Below are 17670 nucleotides of genomic sequence, written 5' to 3'. Positions count from 1 at the left end.
TTCAGTGGGCAAGGAATGCTGTCTTCACTAATGGAGGCAATGGAATTAAGCAGCTTGGAAGGAAGCATGGTCGACTGGAACAGTGAATGGGACTCTATTCTAAACTACAACATTCTGTTGCAGTGTTGATTATTCTCTTTGGATGCCAAGTCTGCATTATGTTATTGACAGGAGGGGCAGTCAATCACACCAAGTTGAGTTGTAGTTAACTCTTTATTAGCAAAAGAGATCTGCAGAGGAGTGCCAGGTCTAAGGAGCACAGCAACTCATCTGTCAGGTCTTGGTCCCATGAAGCAGTTGTTGAATAAGGACCCTGCCTCGCCACAGTCGTCTGTGTCTCCTCCTCTCCATAGTCCCCCTCCCCAAGCAATCGGGAGACTGCGCCTGCATGCCTACCTTTGCTCCTCTCACTTCATGCCTCTCCTGGCTCTGGGAGACCAGTGGGGAGGGGAGCTTGTCATAGCAGGAGCGGTCTCCCTCTGACCACTCATCGTCCTCCAACCACCAATCTTCTGGCTCTGAAGCTTCTTCGGCTGGCTCCTCCCACCATTCCTCTGCATCCAACCAGTCTGACAGTTAGGGTTTACAATGCTTAAAATGTCAGCTGGAGTCACCAAGCTTAGTTAATTAGACCTGAACTTGCTCATTGCTCTCTGGAAATAATGGTCCTGCAGGGGAGGCCACAGCAACGCCAACATTCCCCATCTTTCCTTTAAATAAATAAATAAACAAACACTTCTAACAATGGATAGGATGGCCACTATTCATTAAGTTATGTTCTCACACTTGAGAAAAACTGCCCCATGTCTTCAAGATCTTCAATAAGGCATTTTTGTTGAAATTTGCAAAGCTAATAAAATAAAAATAAATAAAAATGCAAAGCACCAGAACAGATAATTAAAATAACTGTATATGCTTGAATGTGAGCCAAATTTTACCACTTTGGGGAAAGCATGTAGCTTTGTCACGTAAAAATATTTTCTTCATAGGTAGCTCAAATTTGGGTTAAAGGGGCTCTGCGTCTCCCTTTACAAAATCAAACCAAGACAACTTATTATTGTACTATTTATTTGAGACAGGTTATATGATACAGAGACAGAGCACTGAATACTGTTGTGAATATAAGTTAAGGGCCGAGAAATGGTGTATCTTGTAAGGTGACTGACAGGTCAGTCTTTGCAAGAATCGTAGATCTAGGTTTTATTTTATGATAAGTAAAAACATTAGCTGCATAAATACAGAAACTGGAATACTCGCAGATTTCACAGTTTTGAAGAACAGCTTATATCACCAGTTTACATTTTAAAATGACTACACCCGACTTGGAATGGCTTATTAAATCAGCAGTAGTCCCCCCCGACTAGAAATACAATCAGACTGTGCAGATGAACACACAGAAGACAAAAAAGGACAAATGTACCACAAAATTATACAGCTTGTGAGGACAACATTCTTCAAGGGTTTGGTAATTCAGGAGTCATGACTCCCTGGTTCTTCAAGTCTAATGAGGTCATGGATCAAAATAAAAACATTAAAACTTGGTCAGAAAGCAGAGGGGAGAAAAATAAAAACACAGAACAAGCAAGACAGTGCAACTGCTTATATATATTAAATACAGCAGGAAATAGCGAAGGGTTTTGGTTTATCTTTTTTTTTTAATAGAATCCACTTCTAGGGCTATAAAAATCTGCCTTGTATAGAATTTCAGCCCAGCCAGTCCTCGTTTTCCTATACATCGGCAGCCGGGACATATAGTACAATCATGCCTATACTGGCCTTCCATAAAGGCAACTCATTTCGCTCCCTGTTGTTGTCACATGGTCATATGTTCCGGCAAAACATAGGAGATGTCGTCCCAAGGGTGACGGTACAAACCCTGCTTCAACCTCTTCTGGTCCAGGTAATGCCCTGAAATTAACACAGAGGGTTCTTACTGTGTACAATCTTTCAGATTCAATTGAAACAATGTTTTCTTAAAATAAAATAAAAAAATAACTAAAACAGGAGAAATTAAAATTCTTCCCACTCCACGTCACAGTCCCGGGAACTGCTGAGCAAGAGGTGAAGACCCAAAACACAACTCTACCACTCTTAACCGCAGCATCTGTTGGACAGGTCTGCAACAGCTTCCTGCCACCCCTTTTGTGCAAAGGTGTTTTTTGTCTCAAAGGAACTGTGGGGACGACACAGGTTTTTGCCAGCCCTATGTAGGAGAGGGGCCTAGAAGCAGGTGGAAGGCTGTCGCTGCTCTGCAAACTATCTTCACGGGCCATAGGGAGGCTTGGTGGGCCTGAGTTCGCACGCAGGCCTGAAGTTCTCCACCCTGGTATAAAAATGTGTCCAGCCCAGCCCCGCTGCCTTATGGAAGAAAACTTGTGCTTTAGGACTTACCTATGAACCCCATACTTCTACCAAGCACAAAAATGCCATTGAGGGCACCAATGTCAATATATTCGTCAGCTTCTTCCCTGCAATACAAACCAAGCAATTCTTGCTTAAAACATTAATCCTATTGCATTGCATATTTTCAGAGGCTGGTTAACATATAAAAGCCACATAGAAGCCACCCCTGCTCCCATCTGACACATACCGCAGAATCCTGGTCTAAAAAAAATCAAGATGGAGGCAAGAGCAGTTGCCAGAGATGAGATGCTCTTTTTCCTGACATTTAAACGAGCTTTCCCATCACAACCCAGTCAAGGTAACATGAGTGACCATACTTCTATGTTGAAATTGTTTGGTTGTGCAAACCTACTATCCCTTAGGCCCCGCTGCAACTCAGCTGTTGGCAATGGATTATTATTTTTTTAATGAAGGAAGCTTCCAATATACTTTAGTCAGGAGGTTATAGCTCAGTGACCGAGCAACCACATGGTATTGGGGAGGGTTCACAAGGATCACAGGAAGCAGGAACAGGAAAGGCCTCTGTCTGAGACCTTGGAGGGTTGCTGCGGGTCTGGATAAACCAGGTGTAACTCGTGTGGTTCCCTCTAGAAGTTGCTGAACTACAATTCCCACCATCCCAGACCATTAACCATGCTGGCTGGGGCTGAGGAGACGTGGGAGTCCAGCATCATCTGGAAGGCACGAGGTCAGGGAAAGATGCTCTAGCCGTTGGAGTTGTTTCCATCTTACTTTGTACTTGGGACAGTGCAAACAGTTCTTACAAATGCAAAGGCCATTTCATACCTCACATGGCAGCAGTGTACCTTCCCTCCAACACACACACTCCTGTTTGTGTGGCCTTAAAAGAGGATTGGACAAACTCAAGGCTACTAACAATGATCACTATGCTCTGCCTCCATGGTTGCAGCCAGCAGTGGTTCTGAATAAGGTAAAAGGTAAAGGACCCCTTTTGCAAGTTCTTGTTTTGCAGTTTTGGGATGCGGGTGGCACTGTGGGTTAAAACCACAGAGCCTAGGACTTGCCGATCAGAAGGTTGGCGGTTTGAATCCCCGCAACAGGGTGAGCTCCCGTTGCTCGGTCCCTGCTCCTGCCAACCCAGCAGTTCGAAAGCACATCAATGTGCAAGTAGATAAATAGGTACCGCTCCTGCGGAAAGGTAAGCAGCGTTTCCATGCGCTGCTCTGGTTTGCCAGAAACGGCTTAGTCATGCTGGCCATATGACCCGGAAGCTGTACGCCGGCTCCCTCGGCCAATAAAGTGAGATGAGCGCCGCAACCCCAGAGTCAGCCACAACTGGACCTACTGGTCAGGACCCCTGGATGGTTAAGTGCAGTCAAAGGTGACTATGGGGTTGCGGCACTCATCTCATTTTCAGGCCAAGGGAGACGGCGTTTGTCCACAGACAGCTTTCCGGGTCATGTGGCCAGCAGGACTAAACCGCTTCTGGCGCAACAGGACACCGTGACGGAAGCCAGAGCACACAGAAACGCCTTCTACCTTCCTGTTGCAGTGGTACCTATTTATCTACTCACTCTGGTGTACTTTTGAACTGCTAGGTTGGCAGGAGCTGGGACAGAGCAACGGGAGCTCACTCTGTCGCGGGGTTTTGAACCGCCAACCTTTTGATCAGCAGGCCCAAGAGGCTCAGTGGTTTAGACCGCAGCACCACCCACGTCCTGTATACCAGAGGCTAGAAATTGCAGGAGGGGAGAGCGCTCCTGTGCTTGGGTCCTTGCTTGTGGGTTTTTCCACAGGAATCTGTTGGGCAACTGTGAGAACGGATGCTAGACTACATGGGCCACTGGCCTGATCCAGCGGCCTCTTCTTTTCCACTGTCTCCACATACCCCTTTTGCATCTGAGGTGGCTACTGGGGCATCAAAAGATGCTATTTAAGCCTGCCTGTGGCTAATAAAATAATTAATCAGATTGACTGAAGTCTAGCACATGCTCTGACTCTAAACTACAGCTTCTACCTATTGGGTTTACTTCAACTCACAGTTGTCCCATTTGATCAGGGCAATTCACCATAACCAAACTTCTGAACCACAATACAGACACAGCTGGAGAATAATAGACTGCTCACCGTGTGAAGGAGCCACAGTTCCTGAGCACATCAACAAAGGCCACACCAATGAACCCATCAACATTGAGGATGAGGTTGGGTTTCTGGGGTGGAAGAAAAGGGGAGGGGGAGGGATGGAAAAGTTAAGCTTCTTCCTTCAAGAGATTGTAGCAACATGCAGGGACTTGAATTCAGCTGGAAGTATTTCAGTGGTAAATTGTGAGGCGTTTATCAGCTGATCTCTCTGGCTGGGGACATACAAATCTACTTAAGAGTGGAACCACTGAAATTAAAAAACCTAAGTTTAGTCACATGTGGAGGAGTGAGGGAACACAGACTTTAAAGGGATCCCTGGCACTGCCATAGACCTCCTATTCCTGAGATTCTCCACAGCAAGAGGTACCACAGCTTTCAGGTTCTAAGCTGTACAGAAAACATTGCCTACAGAATATGAAAACAAGGGCTGGGACATGGGAAGAACCTGAGATTCTCTGGTCCGGTCCCTTGCACCTACAGTTGAATACTGCAATGCGCTCTACGTGGGGGCACTTTTGAAGTTGACCCGGAAACTACAACTAATCCAGATGCAGCAGCTAGACTCGTGACTGGGAGTGGCCGCCAAGACCATATAACACCAATCCTGAAAGACCTATATTGGCTCCCAGTACAATTCCGAGCGCAACTCAAAGTGTTGGTGCTGACCTTTAAAACCCTAAATGGCCTCGGCCCAGTAAACCTGAAGGAGCATCTCCACCCCCATTGTTCAGCCCGGACACTGAGGCCCAGCTCCGAGGGCCTTCTGGCGGTTCCCTCACTGCGAGAAGCAAAGTTACAGGGAGCCAGGCAGAGGGCCTTCTCAGTAGTGGTGCCAGCCCTCTGGGAATGCCCTCCCTTCAGATGTCAAGGAAATAAACAACTATCTGACTTTTAGAAGACATCTGAAGGCAGCCCCGTTTAGGGAAGTTTTTAATGTTTGATCTTTTATCACTTTATTATTATTATTATTATTATTATTATTATTATTATTATTATTCTGTTGGGAGCTGGCCAGAGTGGCTGGGAGAACCCAGCCAGATGGGCAGGGTATGTATGTATAATTATAATTATAATTATAATTATAATTATTATTCCGAAGGGAACAGCACTTTGCCTGAAATCCTGGAGAGTCAACTGCAGGCCAGATTTAGACTGTATCATATTCCTAATTTTATTTGCATGCTTCATATATCACTTCTCCAGTAAAATTCCCCTGTGACAACTGACTGGCTTAGCTGGGCCACTGGCAGTTCCTTACATCTAGGTGTTAATCGTGTCCAGGCATCCATTATGTAGCACAGCTTGTTAATAACCATTTGCTTGGTCGCCTACGGCAAGTAAGAATTGCTTGCAAGGAGTCCTGTTTGGGGACGTTTTTAGTGTGTGATGTTGTATTGTGCTTTTACTGTTTTTCGTTGGGAGCCACCCAGAGTGGCTGGGGCAACCCAGTCAGATGGGTAGCATACAAAAATTATTATTATTATTATTAATTATTATTATTATTATTGGCACAGTTCTTTCCCAACCATCCATCCTAACCAGATGCATCTATTTTTTCAGGCTCTGTATGTACCACTAGTGATGAGGAGTAAGAATACTGGGGCAGATGGGCTAGTAAAATAAAACAACAGCCCAGTAACTCTTATTTTATGGACCCAGAATATTTATGTACACTTAAAACTAGTGTGGTGCAGTAGTTAAAGAGTACTAGACTAGGACCTGGGTGACTCGGGTTCAAATCCCCACTCAGCCATAAAGTTTACAGAGTGATCTTGGGCCAGTCACCACCTCTTAGCCTAACCTATCTCACAAGGTTGTTGTGAGGATAAAATGGAGAGGGAGGGGAAACATCTACACCACCGTGAGCTCCTTAGGAAGAGAGGTGGGATATAAATATAATAATAAGCAAACAAATAAACATGTACCTCCCAGAGTGATGGGGTAGGACAAAAAGACCAAGGTTTAAAAAGTTGTCACCAAAAAAAAAAGGCGGGGGGAGAGAAGGCTGATACCTTGGAAGTCGTAATTTTTTCCACTTCCAGTGCATAGTCTAGTAGAGGTGTCGCAGGGAAATGTTGCTTCACGTAATCCTTGAGGATCTGAACTCTCATATCTGGGTTATTGATCTACGAATTTGGAAAACAGAAATGAAAGAAATGACAAACTTTGGAAAAAGTAATCTCAGTTAATAACCCCTCCCTTGGAACTCAACTTCGAACAGGCAGCTGTGTGCCCCTTTCCCACTTCACCCTACCAGACTCTGTTCTCGGCACCTACCGATTTGACCCGGTGCCCAATGCCCATAATCAGCTTCCCTTCTTTCTTCATCTTGTTCACAAACTCCATGGGGATGATGCCGCTGTCAAATGCTTTGCTGAACATCTTTGCCGCTGCATCCAGAGCACCGCCAAACCTATCGCCCTGCATAGCAGCAAACAAGAAAGGAACTCACACCAAAACTACTGGGGATGGGTGGGTGTCAAGAGACCAGGCTGAGGAGTACAGCTCTGATGAGGAATGGTGGGAGCCTCCCCTTCCCCCTGACCAGGATCCTGAAGCTGCTCAGGAGCAGTAGAGATTTGGAACAATGGTTTGCAGAGGGGCACAGTTCTGAAGACAAAAGTTGGGGCAAACTGGGGGGTGAACAGCAAACTGAAGAAGAACTGGAAGAGAGAGAGCTAACAGACTCTCTCTCGCTGGAAAGTTTCCTGCCTATCAGTCCAAGGTCACGTAGAGCAGATAAGGTGGCTACACAAAAAGCACAGTGGTTGCGAGATCAGGTTGCAAGGTGGAAACCTTAATTGGGAACACCGTCATTCTGAGAATGGCTGCTTTGTTCTTTCACTGTGATTGTTAAAGACTCTTTAAATGGTAAGCGTCTCTTTTCGCTTTGTCCTGCTTATCTACGGCCAAGGGTCCCCAAAGCCTGACATTGGGGGGGGGGAATCCTGATGTCCAGGGCAGCGCCGAGGGCCTTCTGGCAGTTCCCTCACTGCGAGAAGCCAATGGGAACCAGGCAGAGGGCCTTCTCAGTAGTGGCACCCGCCCTGTGGAACACCCTCCCACCAGATGTCAAAGAGAACAACAAATACAAGACTTTTAGAAGACATCTGAAGGCAGCCCTGTTTAGGGAAGCTTTTAAAGTTTGATGCATTACTGTATTTTAATATTTTGTTGGAAGCCACCCAGAGTGGCTGGGGAAGCCCAGCCAGATGGGCGGGGTATACATAATAAGTTGTTGTTGTTGATGTTGTTGTTGTCGTCGTCATCACCATCATCCTAAAATCAAAATAATGCTAAAAAGTGCAAACAGGGGGCAGAAGAGTCATGCAGACACTCTAGAATATTTGCTACACAGATTAAAGGTCGCCCCATTGCAAGGCCATCTTTACATTGTAATTATGGGAGCTGAAGCTCATCCTGCACAGAACTTCGGCTACATTCCAACAAAGGCATCATTGGCAACTTTCGCCCGGCTGTTGTTCAATGCTTACGATTGTGAGCAGGCCCGAGGTGAGGCTGGATACGAGGTCCTTCCCAGCTCTTGCACAGACAATAGTGTTATGAGCTCCTGACACCGCTGGGCCGTGATCTGCCGTCACCATCAAGCACATCTCTATGAAGTGGCAGGCGTATTTGGGCAACCTGGGAGGCCAGAGGTGCAATTGTTATGTACTTTTGCCTTTAGAAGTTCCATTCCGCAACTGTTTTCAACTGTGTCACAAAAAGCATCCAGCTTGAACGGATGGATGAGAGAAATCTGCGAGCTTGCCAAGGAGTTGATAAGATTCACTACAGTGGTGCCTCGCAAGACGAAATTAATTCGTTCCGCAAGTTTTTTCTTCTTGCGAGTTTTTCGTCTTGCGAAGCACGGTTTCCCATAGGAATGCATTGAAAATCAATCAATGCGTTCCTATGGAGACCGTCCGGGGACAGAGGGGAAGCGCCGCGCGCCTTCCCGTCTGTCCCCGGAACTGTTTTAAAGCAAGGGGCAGCGGGGAGAAGATTGTTTCTCCCCGTTGCCTGCCCCGCAATCTCCAGGGACAGAGGGGAAGACGCGCGCGCCTTCCCCTCTGTCCCCAGACCTGTTTTAAAGCAAGGGAAGGGGCAGCGGGGAGAATCGCTTCTCCCCGTTGCCGCCCCTTGGTTCAAAAGGGGTCCGGGGACAGAGGGGAAGACGCACTGCGCTTCCCCGCTATCCCCGGAGCTTGTGGGGCAAGCTTCGTTTTGCGAAGCAAGCCCATAGGGAAATGCGTCTTTGAGTGCCACATTTCCGCTGTTTTTGCTATTTATTTTGTGGTTTTGAGGCTCTTTTTTGGTTTGTTTATGTGACGGTGTGGAACCCAGTTCAGCTACTGATTGATTGATTGATTGTGTGACTGCAGTACATTGTTTATTGCTTTCATTTTATGGACCAATGGTCTCGTTAGGTAGTAAAATTAAATTGCTGTTCTAGGGGTTGTTTTTAAAAGTCTGCAACGGATTAATCCATTTTGCATTACTTTCTACGGGAAAGAGCGCCTTGATTTTGGAACACTTTGGTTTCGGAACAGACTTCTGGAACCGATTAAGTTTGAGAACCAAGGTACCACTGTATTTGAAGTTCGACAGCTCAATCTCCTTCCCAGGCTGAGAGAAAAATGGCGAGGACGGGATATTTATCAGGACAGTGTGATTTTTGCAGATGCTTCTGAAGCTGCAAAACGATGAAGCTGGGGCGGAGCAATGGGGAACTCATGAAACAACAAATGGGACACTCGCTCCGCCCAAGGCATAATGGAGAACAGCAACAACTGATAGACACAATATATTACAAGGACAGGAAGAAACATTACGGACAAGATAACTGATAAATCATCAAACCATCAATTCTAGCACGTGGGGGGCCACCTAAATTGTATAATTTGGTATCTCAATGATAGGTATTATTAATTGTATTATAATTTGGCATCGTTACAATGAGTCTATTATTGGATTGTTGTAACTGAAAACTAATAAAAATTATTATTTAAAAAAAGCAACCAACAGAATAGCACAGCCCGACTGACCCATGCCATTTATCGATTGATTACGTCCAAGGCTGGCAGGCGAACAGCTACACTATCCCTACAACTTTCAATTTTAATTATTTCATATGTTTTTGTGGATTTCAGTTGTGTTTTATCTACAGATTTATTATGTGCAATGTTCTTCACTGAAGAGGATTATAAATACAGTGGTATCTCAGTTTACGAACTTAATCCGTTCCGGAAGTCCGTTCTTAAACCAAAACCGTTCTTAAACCAAGGCGTGTTTTCCCTAATGAAGCCTCCTGCTGCCAGTGCCCTTCCACCATTCGGATTCCATTCTTAGACCAAGGTAGTAAAGTTCTCAAACCAAGACAGCACAGTGGTACCACAGTGGTACTTAATTCGTTCTGGAGGTCTGTTCTTAACCTGAAATTGTTCTTAACCTGAAGCACCACTTTAGCTAATGGGGCCTCCTGCTGCCGCCGTGCCACCGGAACACAATTTCTGTTCTCATCCTGAAGCAAAGTTCTTAACCCGAGGTAATATTTCTGGGTTAGTGGAGTCTGTAACCTGAAGCATATGTAACCTGAAGCGTATGTAACCCGAGGTACCACTGTATTTCCGGTTTTGTGGAGTTTGTAAACCGAATCGTTCTTAAACTGGACTGTTCTTAAACTGAGGTACCACGGTACACTAATAATAGACAAACAATAACAAGCAGGGCAGTAACTACACCCACCTTCTCTGGAACCACAATAAGCCCAGAACACCCCCAATTCCCATTTCTTCCTTGAAGACTTCAGTGATGGGCATGCCGGCGTAGATCAGTTCCTGGCCCCGTTCATCACAGATGCTAGTCATGAAAGAAGCTGGCTTCCGAATCAAACCAAGCTCCTGAAAGTTGAGTGCACAAACAAACAAAGAAGTTGTATAAACAAGAGAGAACCTGATCTAGACCTTGTGGAAGTTGCAGACCTGAGCTTCAGCAATTTCGTGTCAAACTGCTGGTTGGGACGAACAAACACTCTTCCAAACAGAGAATCCCCTCCGTGTAGAAACAAGATTAGAACTCTTCTAGAACTGTTTTCTTTGTTAAGGAAATGCTTTTATATAGTCACTTCAGAAAGGTTTGCAGAAGGCATGTTGTGGACAGGGTGAATAAAAATCAATTATTTTTTACAAAAATAAAAAAATAAAAATCGGATTATTTTTTTAAATTTAAATTGGATTTTTTAAAATTTAAATCGGATTTTTGTGATTTAAATCAGATTTTTAAAATAAAATGCTTTTGGAGGGGAAATCTTTCTAAAGATAGTTTTCTATTTAAGTTCCATTATAGTCCAAAGGCTAGTCATCATGTTTTAAGTTTTTCATGTGTGCTAAAACTCAGTCTAAGGTTGTTGTTTTTAAAAAAATTGTTTAACCACATCAGTTAACAAACATGGATATATATGCTATAATGTTATTGCTGAGTTAAGTAAATTGTCTAAATTGTTATTAAGGAAATGTTTATTTTTCTCCTTCCAATAAAGTACAGCAGAAAAGCTGTCCAAATATAAACAGTTAACTTATTAAACCTCACAATAATTTCATAATTATCTGTCTGTGTATTTCTAATAGTATAACCACATCAGCAATTTCTGATACAACTGTAAAAACTACCCTGAAAATTTATTATTCCAAAAATGAAACCTTCATCTGGTTGTGAATATTAAGATTATACCAGCAAGAAAGAGTCTTTCTGTAAAAAAAAAAAAGTTTAAAATCAAGACTTAATGGACTAGTGATTTAAATCAAGTCTTACTGACTAGTGATTTAAATCGGGATTTAAATCGATTTGATTTAAATCAAATCTACCCTGGTTGTGGATAATGCAATTGTCCTTTTGCTTCCACCAATTTCTCTTAGCATTACACTTTGATTGTGTTATTCCAAGAAGCCAGGCATCCTCCTAGCTCTTTCAGTAACCGCTTGGAAAACAGCAGACTTACCCTTGCCCACGAGTAATCCATTGGCACAGTAGGGGGAGGCACTTCCTGGGCTGGTTCAATCACTCCCTTGGAAACCAGGTCTTCGTACACTGACCTGAGAGAAGGACATGGAAGAGGCTATGTGTTGGCCTGTTACAGCTTGATGAATGAATGAATGAATGAATGGATGGATCTTTATTTGCGTCAGCCATTGGCCATAGCAATGAAACAACAATACAGCTTGATGTTTGCTTATTTGAAAAAAATATTACTTACTGAATCACATCGCCCAGCTCGTCAAAACTATGCGGTACAAAAACGCCCACTTCCTTCAGAGCTTGGTTCTTGGCCACTGCGGTTTCAGATGCCTGATTGGCACAAGCTCCGGCATGGCCAAACTGCACCTGTTATAACAAGGATAGGTGGGTCTTTAGCAGTGCCGGATTTACGTATAAGCTAAACAAGCTATAGCTTAGGGCCCCACTCTCTTGGGGCCCCCAAAAAAATTTAAAGGGAAAAAAAAACTAGATGTACATTTCCAAAATATAAGATAAAAAACAAATAAAATAAAACCTACATACAGCAATAGTGTTTTGTGTTGTGTAGGCTCCTCTGATGTAAGTAATGGGCCCCGCCTGCTCCCTGAAATATCACTGGTTTGCTCCTTTCTATATATAAGGTGCCTACATTCTGCATGGACTGGTTGCATGGTAACATGTGCAAATGGCTTTAGATATCCATTAGGTCCATAAATTACCATATAGCACAGGGGTCAGCAAACTTTTTCAGCAGGGGGCCGGTCTACTGTCCCTCAGACCTTATGGGGGGGCAGACTATATTTGGGGGGGGGGAATGAACAAATTCCTATGCCCCGCAAATAACCCAGAGATGCATTTTAAATAAAAGCACATATTCTACTCATGTAAAAACACCAGGCAGGCCCCACAAATAACCCAGAGACGCATTTTAAATAAAAGGGCACATTCTACTCATATAAAAACACACTGATTCCCGGACTGACTGTCCGCGGGCCGGATTTAGAAGGCGATTGGGCCAGATCCGGCCCCCGGCCTTAGTTTGCCCACCCATGATATAGCACATATATTCAGCACAAAAAACAGTGACAATTTGTTGTTAACAAAGGACGGCTGGACATATAAAGGGCCCCATTACCTTCAGTAGCTTAGGGCCTCATCAAACCTAAATCCAGCCCTGGTCTTTAGCAAGACAAGTGTTCGATTCATTAAATTAACATCATAGCAAACAAATGCTACTTAATGCCAGCTACCGGAAACCACAGGTTTGGGGGGGGGGGGGCTGCTTTCATTTTCAAGCCCTGCTTGACGGTTTCCTGCAGCCACTGCAGCAACAGGATGCTGGACTATGGGCCTGATCCAAAAGGGCTTTTCTTCTGTTCGTATTTGGATGTACCTCGACCTCATTTTCCCACCGAGAATCCAGCGGTCTCCTCTCTCGGTGCCAAAAGCTTCATCACAATGTAACTTGCACCTAGGAGCCCTTTTGGGTTGCTGCCGGGCTTCCATTGTGAGGTTTAGAGCTTACAGGGTTAACAGCTCAGTGTGTCCTGCATCTGGGGAGGGGCTTTCTCCACATGGGGGGGGGGAGGCTGTTTTCTTGGTCTGTGAGTTGCTTTCGTTTTTCTGCCGTGACAAGGAATACGCAATGTCTGCATCTTCCGATGGATTGTTTAAGTAAAGGTAAAGGGACCCCTGACCGTTAGGTCCAGTCGTGGACGACTCTGGAGTTGCGGCGCTCATCTCGCTTTATTGGCCAAGGGAGGCGTCATACAGCTTCCGGGTCATGTGGCCAGCATGACTAAGCCCCTTCTGGCAAACCAGAGCAGCGCATGGAAACGCTGTTTACCTTCTTGCCGGAGCGGTACCTATTTATCTACTTGCACTTTGACGTGCTTTTGAACTGCTAGGTTGGCAGGAGCAGGGACCGAGCAACGGGAGCTCACCCCATCGCGGGGATTCGAACCGCCAACCTTCTGATCGGCAAGTCCTAGGCTTTGTGGTTTAACCCACAGCGCCACCCGCGTCCCTGATGGATTGTTTATCTTGCTGTAAATAAAGCTGTCTAGTTTACTGAAACAACAGCATATGGACTCTCTCTTCTGCGAGCTCATGCACACAAGCAGCACTTGCTGAGCCACTCTGCTACAGGTCCGGGAATTCTGCTGCCGTTGAAACGTACCCGCCCCCATATGCATTCCCAGTTTTAGAATCCGTGACTTCGACAGCTGTTTAATATAATCAGAGATCCAGCACTCCCAACTATAATAAATAGCTTTTCTACCCCCATTCAATGTATTCCTCCCTTACCTCTGAAGAGAACATCGTGGCACAGGTCCCAATGCACCAGCAGACAACAGGCTTAGTGATCCGGCCTTCTTTAACACCCCTACAGATCTTGTACTCCTCCGTTCCTCCAATCTAAAAAAAAGGGAAAAGAAAAGAAAAAAGGAGCCAAGGGCAGCAACTCAACCCATGTGGGCACAGCGCTCTTTAAAATAGAAAAAAGTATTTCGCTAAATCAGTCCCCACTTTTGCAGGTGAAATTGGACCACAAGGGCTACAGAACTATAAAGAGAGCTACATAAAAAGATTACAACTCCCATCATCCCTAACCAGCAGGACCAGTAGTCAGGGATGGTGGGAACTGTAGTCCAAAAACTGCCAAAGACCCAAGTTTGGGAAATCCTGTATCGAAGGATGAAGATGTGCAGATTTTGTTTTAATTTAAATATTTGTATGCTGTTGTGCCATTCAATGCAGTTTAAAGTAAACCCCATAAAATGAAAGGCCAGTGAGGTTGCTTTTTTTAAAGGCTACCTACAACACTCTCTCTCTCTCTCTCTCTCTCTCTCTCTCTCTCTCTCTCTCTCGTACCTTGGAAGTTGAACAGTTTAGTTCCCAAATGTTTTGGCTCCCAAATGTCGCAATCCCGGAAGTGACCGTTCCGGTTTGCAAACTATTTTTGGAAGCTGAATGTCCGATAGCTTCTGATTGGCTGCAGGACCTTCCCACAGCCAATCGGAAGCCGCGCTGTGGTTTTCAAACGTTTTGGAAGTCGAACGGACTTCCGGAACAGATTCCATTCGAATTCCAAGGTACAACTGTGTGTGTGTGTGTGTGTGTGTGTGCACGCGCGCACACACACAGTCGTACCTCGGTTTTCGAACGTAATCCATTCTGGAAGACCGTTCGAGTTCCAAAATGTTTGAAATCCTAAAACTCAATACGGAAGCCTCAGTATGGAAAACTCAATACGGAAAACTCAGTACAGAAACTGCTGCAGCATGTTTGACTTCTGAGATGTGTTTGAAAACTGAAGCATTTACTTCCGGGTTTACAGCATTCAAAAACCAAGGTACCACTGTATTTAAAAGAACTCATAGAAGTCCCATATCTTCAGAGAAAAAGCAGGTGCAAAATAAAATACTTTCCCAAAGCCCGTATGCCAAATGCCAGGCAAAATAAGAGCGCAAGATGTCTAAAGGGAATACAGAGGTGCTGTTGGTCAAGCTTCCTTCTGGAAGGAGGGGCTTTCGCAACAGTGGTGGCACAACTGAGAAGACAATGCTCAGCAAATGCAAAGGAAGGTCATGTGAGGACTCAAGTCAGCCTCCTCTGCGGCCAAACATTCCTGCTTCTGTAGTGTACAGTGGAGCTTTGGGCATACTGACCACACAAATCATCATCTACTTCTAGATGAAACTCTCAGAGCCACTATCAGTCAATGTAGACAATTCAGAGCTAGATGGAGCAACAGGACTTATAAGGCAGCTCCGTATGTTCCTATGTTGAGATGAAGCCACAAAGATACCATTGCCAAGTGATGCTGGAGACAGAAAAACAAACTTGAAGGTACTCACTTCTCCTAACACCACTATCATCTTCACCCCAGGCGTGTCTTGGTAGCGTAAAACGTGGTCCATGAAAGTGGAGCCAGGGTATCTAGGCACAAGGGAACAACATTTTTTTAATCAGGCATTTATGTTAAGAAGATTCTGCTGCTTAAAGAATATTGTACAACACAAACAGCCCAGATTTCAACTCCGGTCTCGAAGGCTCAACAATTTTTATCGGCGGCTCTCTGTCCACAACAGAGAGGGATAGAAGAATTTATTCCATTACACAAAACACTGGGCTGCACAACTGGTGTGGGTGGGTGTATTTTAAAACTAGAAGTACAATTCACACAACAAGGATTTCCTTAGGGTGTAAAACAGGTCAAAACCATTGCAACTGTTCTATTTTACTCCCCATATCATGCAAAAATCTGTGGTAAATATTTAAACCCTATGCTGAAAGAAAAGTTAAGATTGCTCTGGCTTCTTCAGGGTTTCCTTTCAACGGAACAGTTGTAGGCATGGCATTAGGGAGAATGTGGAATTAAAACTATGTCGCCGTAAGACTTGAGAGGCACTTTTTAGCCTTATTATGTCTGTACAGTGGTACCTCGGGTTAAGTACTTAATTCGTTCTGGAGGTCCATTATTAACCTGAAACTGTTCTTAACCTGAAGCACTTTAGCTAATGGGGCCTCCTGCTGCTGCTGCGCCGCTGGAGCACGATTTCTGTTCTCATCCTGAAGCAAAGTTCTTAACCCAAGGTACTATTTCTGGGTTAGCAGAGTCTGTAACCTGAAGCATATGTAACCCGAGGTACCATGGTACAGTGGTACCTCGGGTTACAAACACCTCGGGTTACAGATGCTTCGGGTTACAAACTCCACTAACCCGGAAGCAGTACCTCGGGTTAGGAACTTTGCCCCAGGATGAGAACGGAAATCATGTGCTGGCGGCACGGCAACAGCGGGAGGCCCCATTAGCGAAAGCGCGCTTCAGGTTAAGAACGGTCTCAGGTTAAGAACGGACCACCGGAACAAATTAAGTTCGTAGCCCAAGGTATCACTGTAAGAGATTCGTCTTAAAAGTATCTCCTTTTACGAACAGATGTCAATTTTACGCTTTGACTTGTATACTTTTGTATCCTGTGTGTGCCAATAAAGGAGATGGATGGATGGATTGAACAAGGATTTCAGAATACACGGAATATCGCTTGGGCCGCCGCTCTCACCTATCCCCACCAATGGCCACCCCTTCAAAGACGCCGTCTGTGGTCCTGGAGATGATGTTGTTAAGTTCATTGGACATCCCTCCTGAGCGGGAGACATAAGCTACACTTCCGGGGCGGTACAGCTTAGATGCCAAGATGTTATCTAGCATTCCACCTGTGTTTCCGATCTTGAAGCAGCCGGGCTTGATTCCACCTACCTATAAACAAAAACGAAGGAGATGAAATATTGGAGCAGTTGTAGTTTGTGTAGTAACAGCTCAACAGTTTCGAAAACTCTCATAAAATGGGAAATTCAAATCCAGAATTTTTGTACATGTGACAAGGGATTTTTGGATATGCAAATCAGGCCCAGAGCCAATCACAGAGCATATTTGCTCCTAACTGATTTACCCTCCATTTGCCTTTTTTTAAAAAAAGGTCTTTCATCAACGTAGCAGTAACAGATCCATCTGTGAGAGTAGAAGGTGTGACCCACAATTTGGGGATCTGATTCAGCCCCCATGTATTTATTTATGGCTTCACCAGATCCCACAATTTTTGTGGTGGGAACAAAAATGGGGCGGGGAAGACATCTGAAGGCAACGCTGTTCAGGGAAGTTTTTAATGTTTGATGTTTTATTGCGTTTTTAATATTCTGTTAGGAGCTGCCCAGAGTGGCTGGGGAGGCCTGGCCAGATGGGTGGGGTATAAATAATAATTATTATTATTATTATTATTATTATTATTATTATTATTATTATTATTATACTTTACCACTGTGCAGGAAATAATTTATAGATTTTCACATCAACGCACGTTAAAAACAAATTAACGAAGCAGAATAAGCCACAGAAAGCCATGGTTCCTTCTTCTCTCACCGTTGCAGGCCCGATAATGGTGACGCCTTTCTCGTCTGCCATCTTGATCAACCGGCGAGTTAGCGCCTCTGGGATGCCTTCTGCAATGATGGCCACAGTGCGGATCTGCAGCCCAAGAAAAAATCAACACCGGCAATGACTTCCTGGAGTCTCTCCCTTCTCAGCGATAGGGAGGATCAGAAAAGCATTGGCAACTATCAAGGCTTTTTAAAGCTCTTGGGTGC

The 17670-nt window shown here is 44.6% G+C and overlaps 1 protein-coding gene across 2 annotated transcripts in view; it reads right to left on the bottom strand.

Annotated features, from left to right (window-relative positions):
* Positions 1 to 1051: 1051 nt before the first annotated feature.
* ACLY (ATP citrate lyase) overlaps positions 1052 to 17670 on the bottom strand; it is a 56531-nt gene continuing 39912 nt past the window's right edge. For both annotated transcript variants that reach the window (XM_053360934.1, XM_053360935.1), the window contains 13 exons: positions 17447 to 17551; positions 16590 to 16786; positions 15384 to 15465; positions 13831 to 13941; positions 11762 to 11889; positions 11507 to 11600; positions 10255 to 10409; positions 8001 to 8151; positions 6784 to 6927; positions 6519 to 6632; positions 4492 to 4574; positions 2392 to 2468; positions 1052 to 1908 (listed from right to left, as the gene is read on the bottom strand). In XM_053360934.1, coding sequence (XP_053216909.1) covers positions 1814 to 1908; positions 2392 to 2468; positions 4492 to 4574; positions 6519 to 6632; positions 6784 to 6927; positions 8001 to 8151; positions 10255 to 10409; positions 11507 to 11600; positions 11762 to 11889; positions 13831 to 13941; positions 15384 to 15465; positions 16590 to 16786; positions 17447 to 17551 — 1536 coding nt within the window. In that variant the 3' untranslated portion in view covers positions 1052 to 1813. The remainder of the gene's footprint in view (positions 1909 to 2391; positions 2469 to 4491; positions 4575 to 6518; positions 6633 to 6783; positions 6928 to 8000; positions 8152 to 10254; positions 10410 to 11506; positions 11601 to 11761; positions 11890 to 13830; positions 13942 to 15383; positions 15466 to 16589; positions 16787 to 17446; positions 17552 to 17670) is intronic.

The sequence above is a fragment of the Podarcis raffonei genome, chromosome 13, assembly GCF_027172205.1.
Source record: "Podarcis raffonei isolate rPodRaf1 chromosome 13, rPodRaf1.pri, whole genome shotgun sequence".
NCBI classification, from domain to species: domain Eukaryota; kingdom Metazoa; phylum Chordata; class Lepidosauria; order Squamata; family Lacertidae; genus Podarcis; species Podarcis raffonei.
This window is presented reverse-complemented; position numbering and strand designations above follow the sequence as displayed.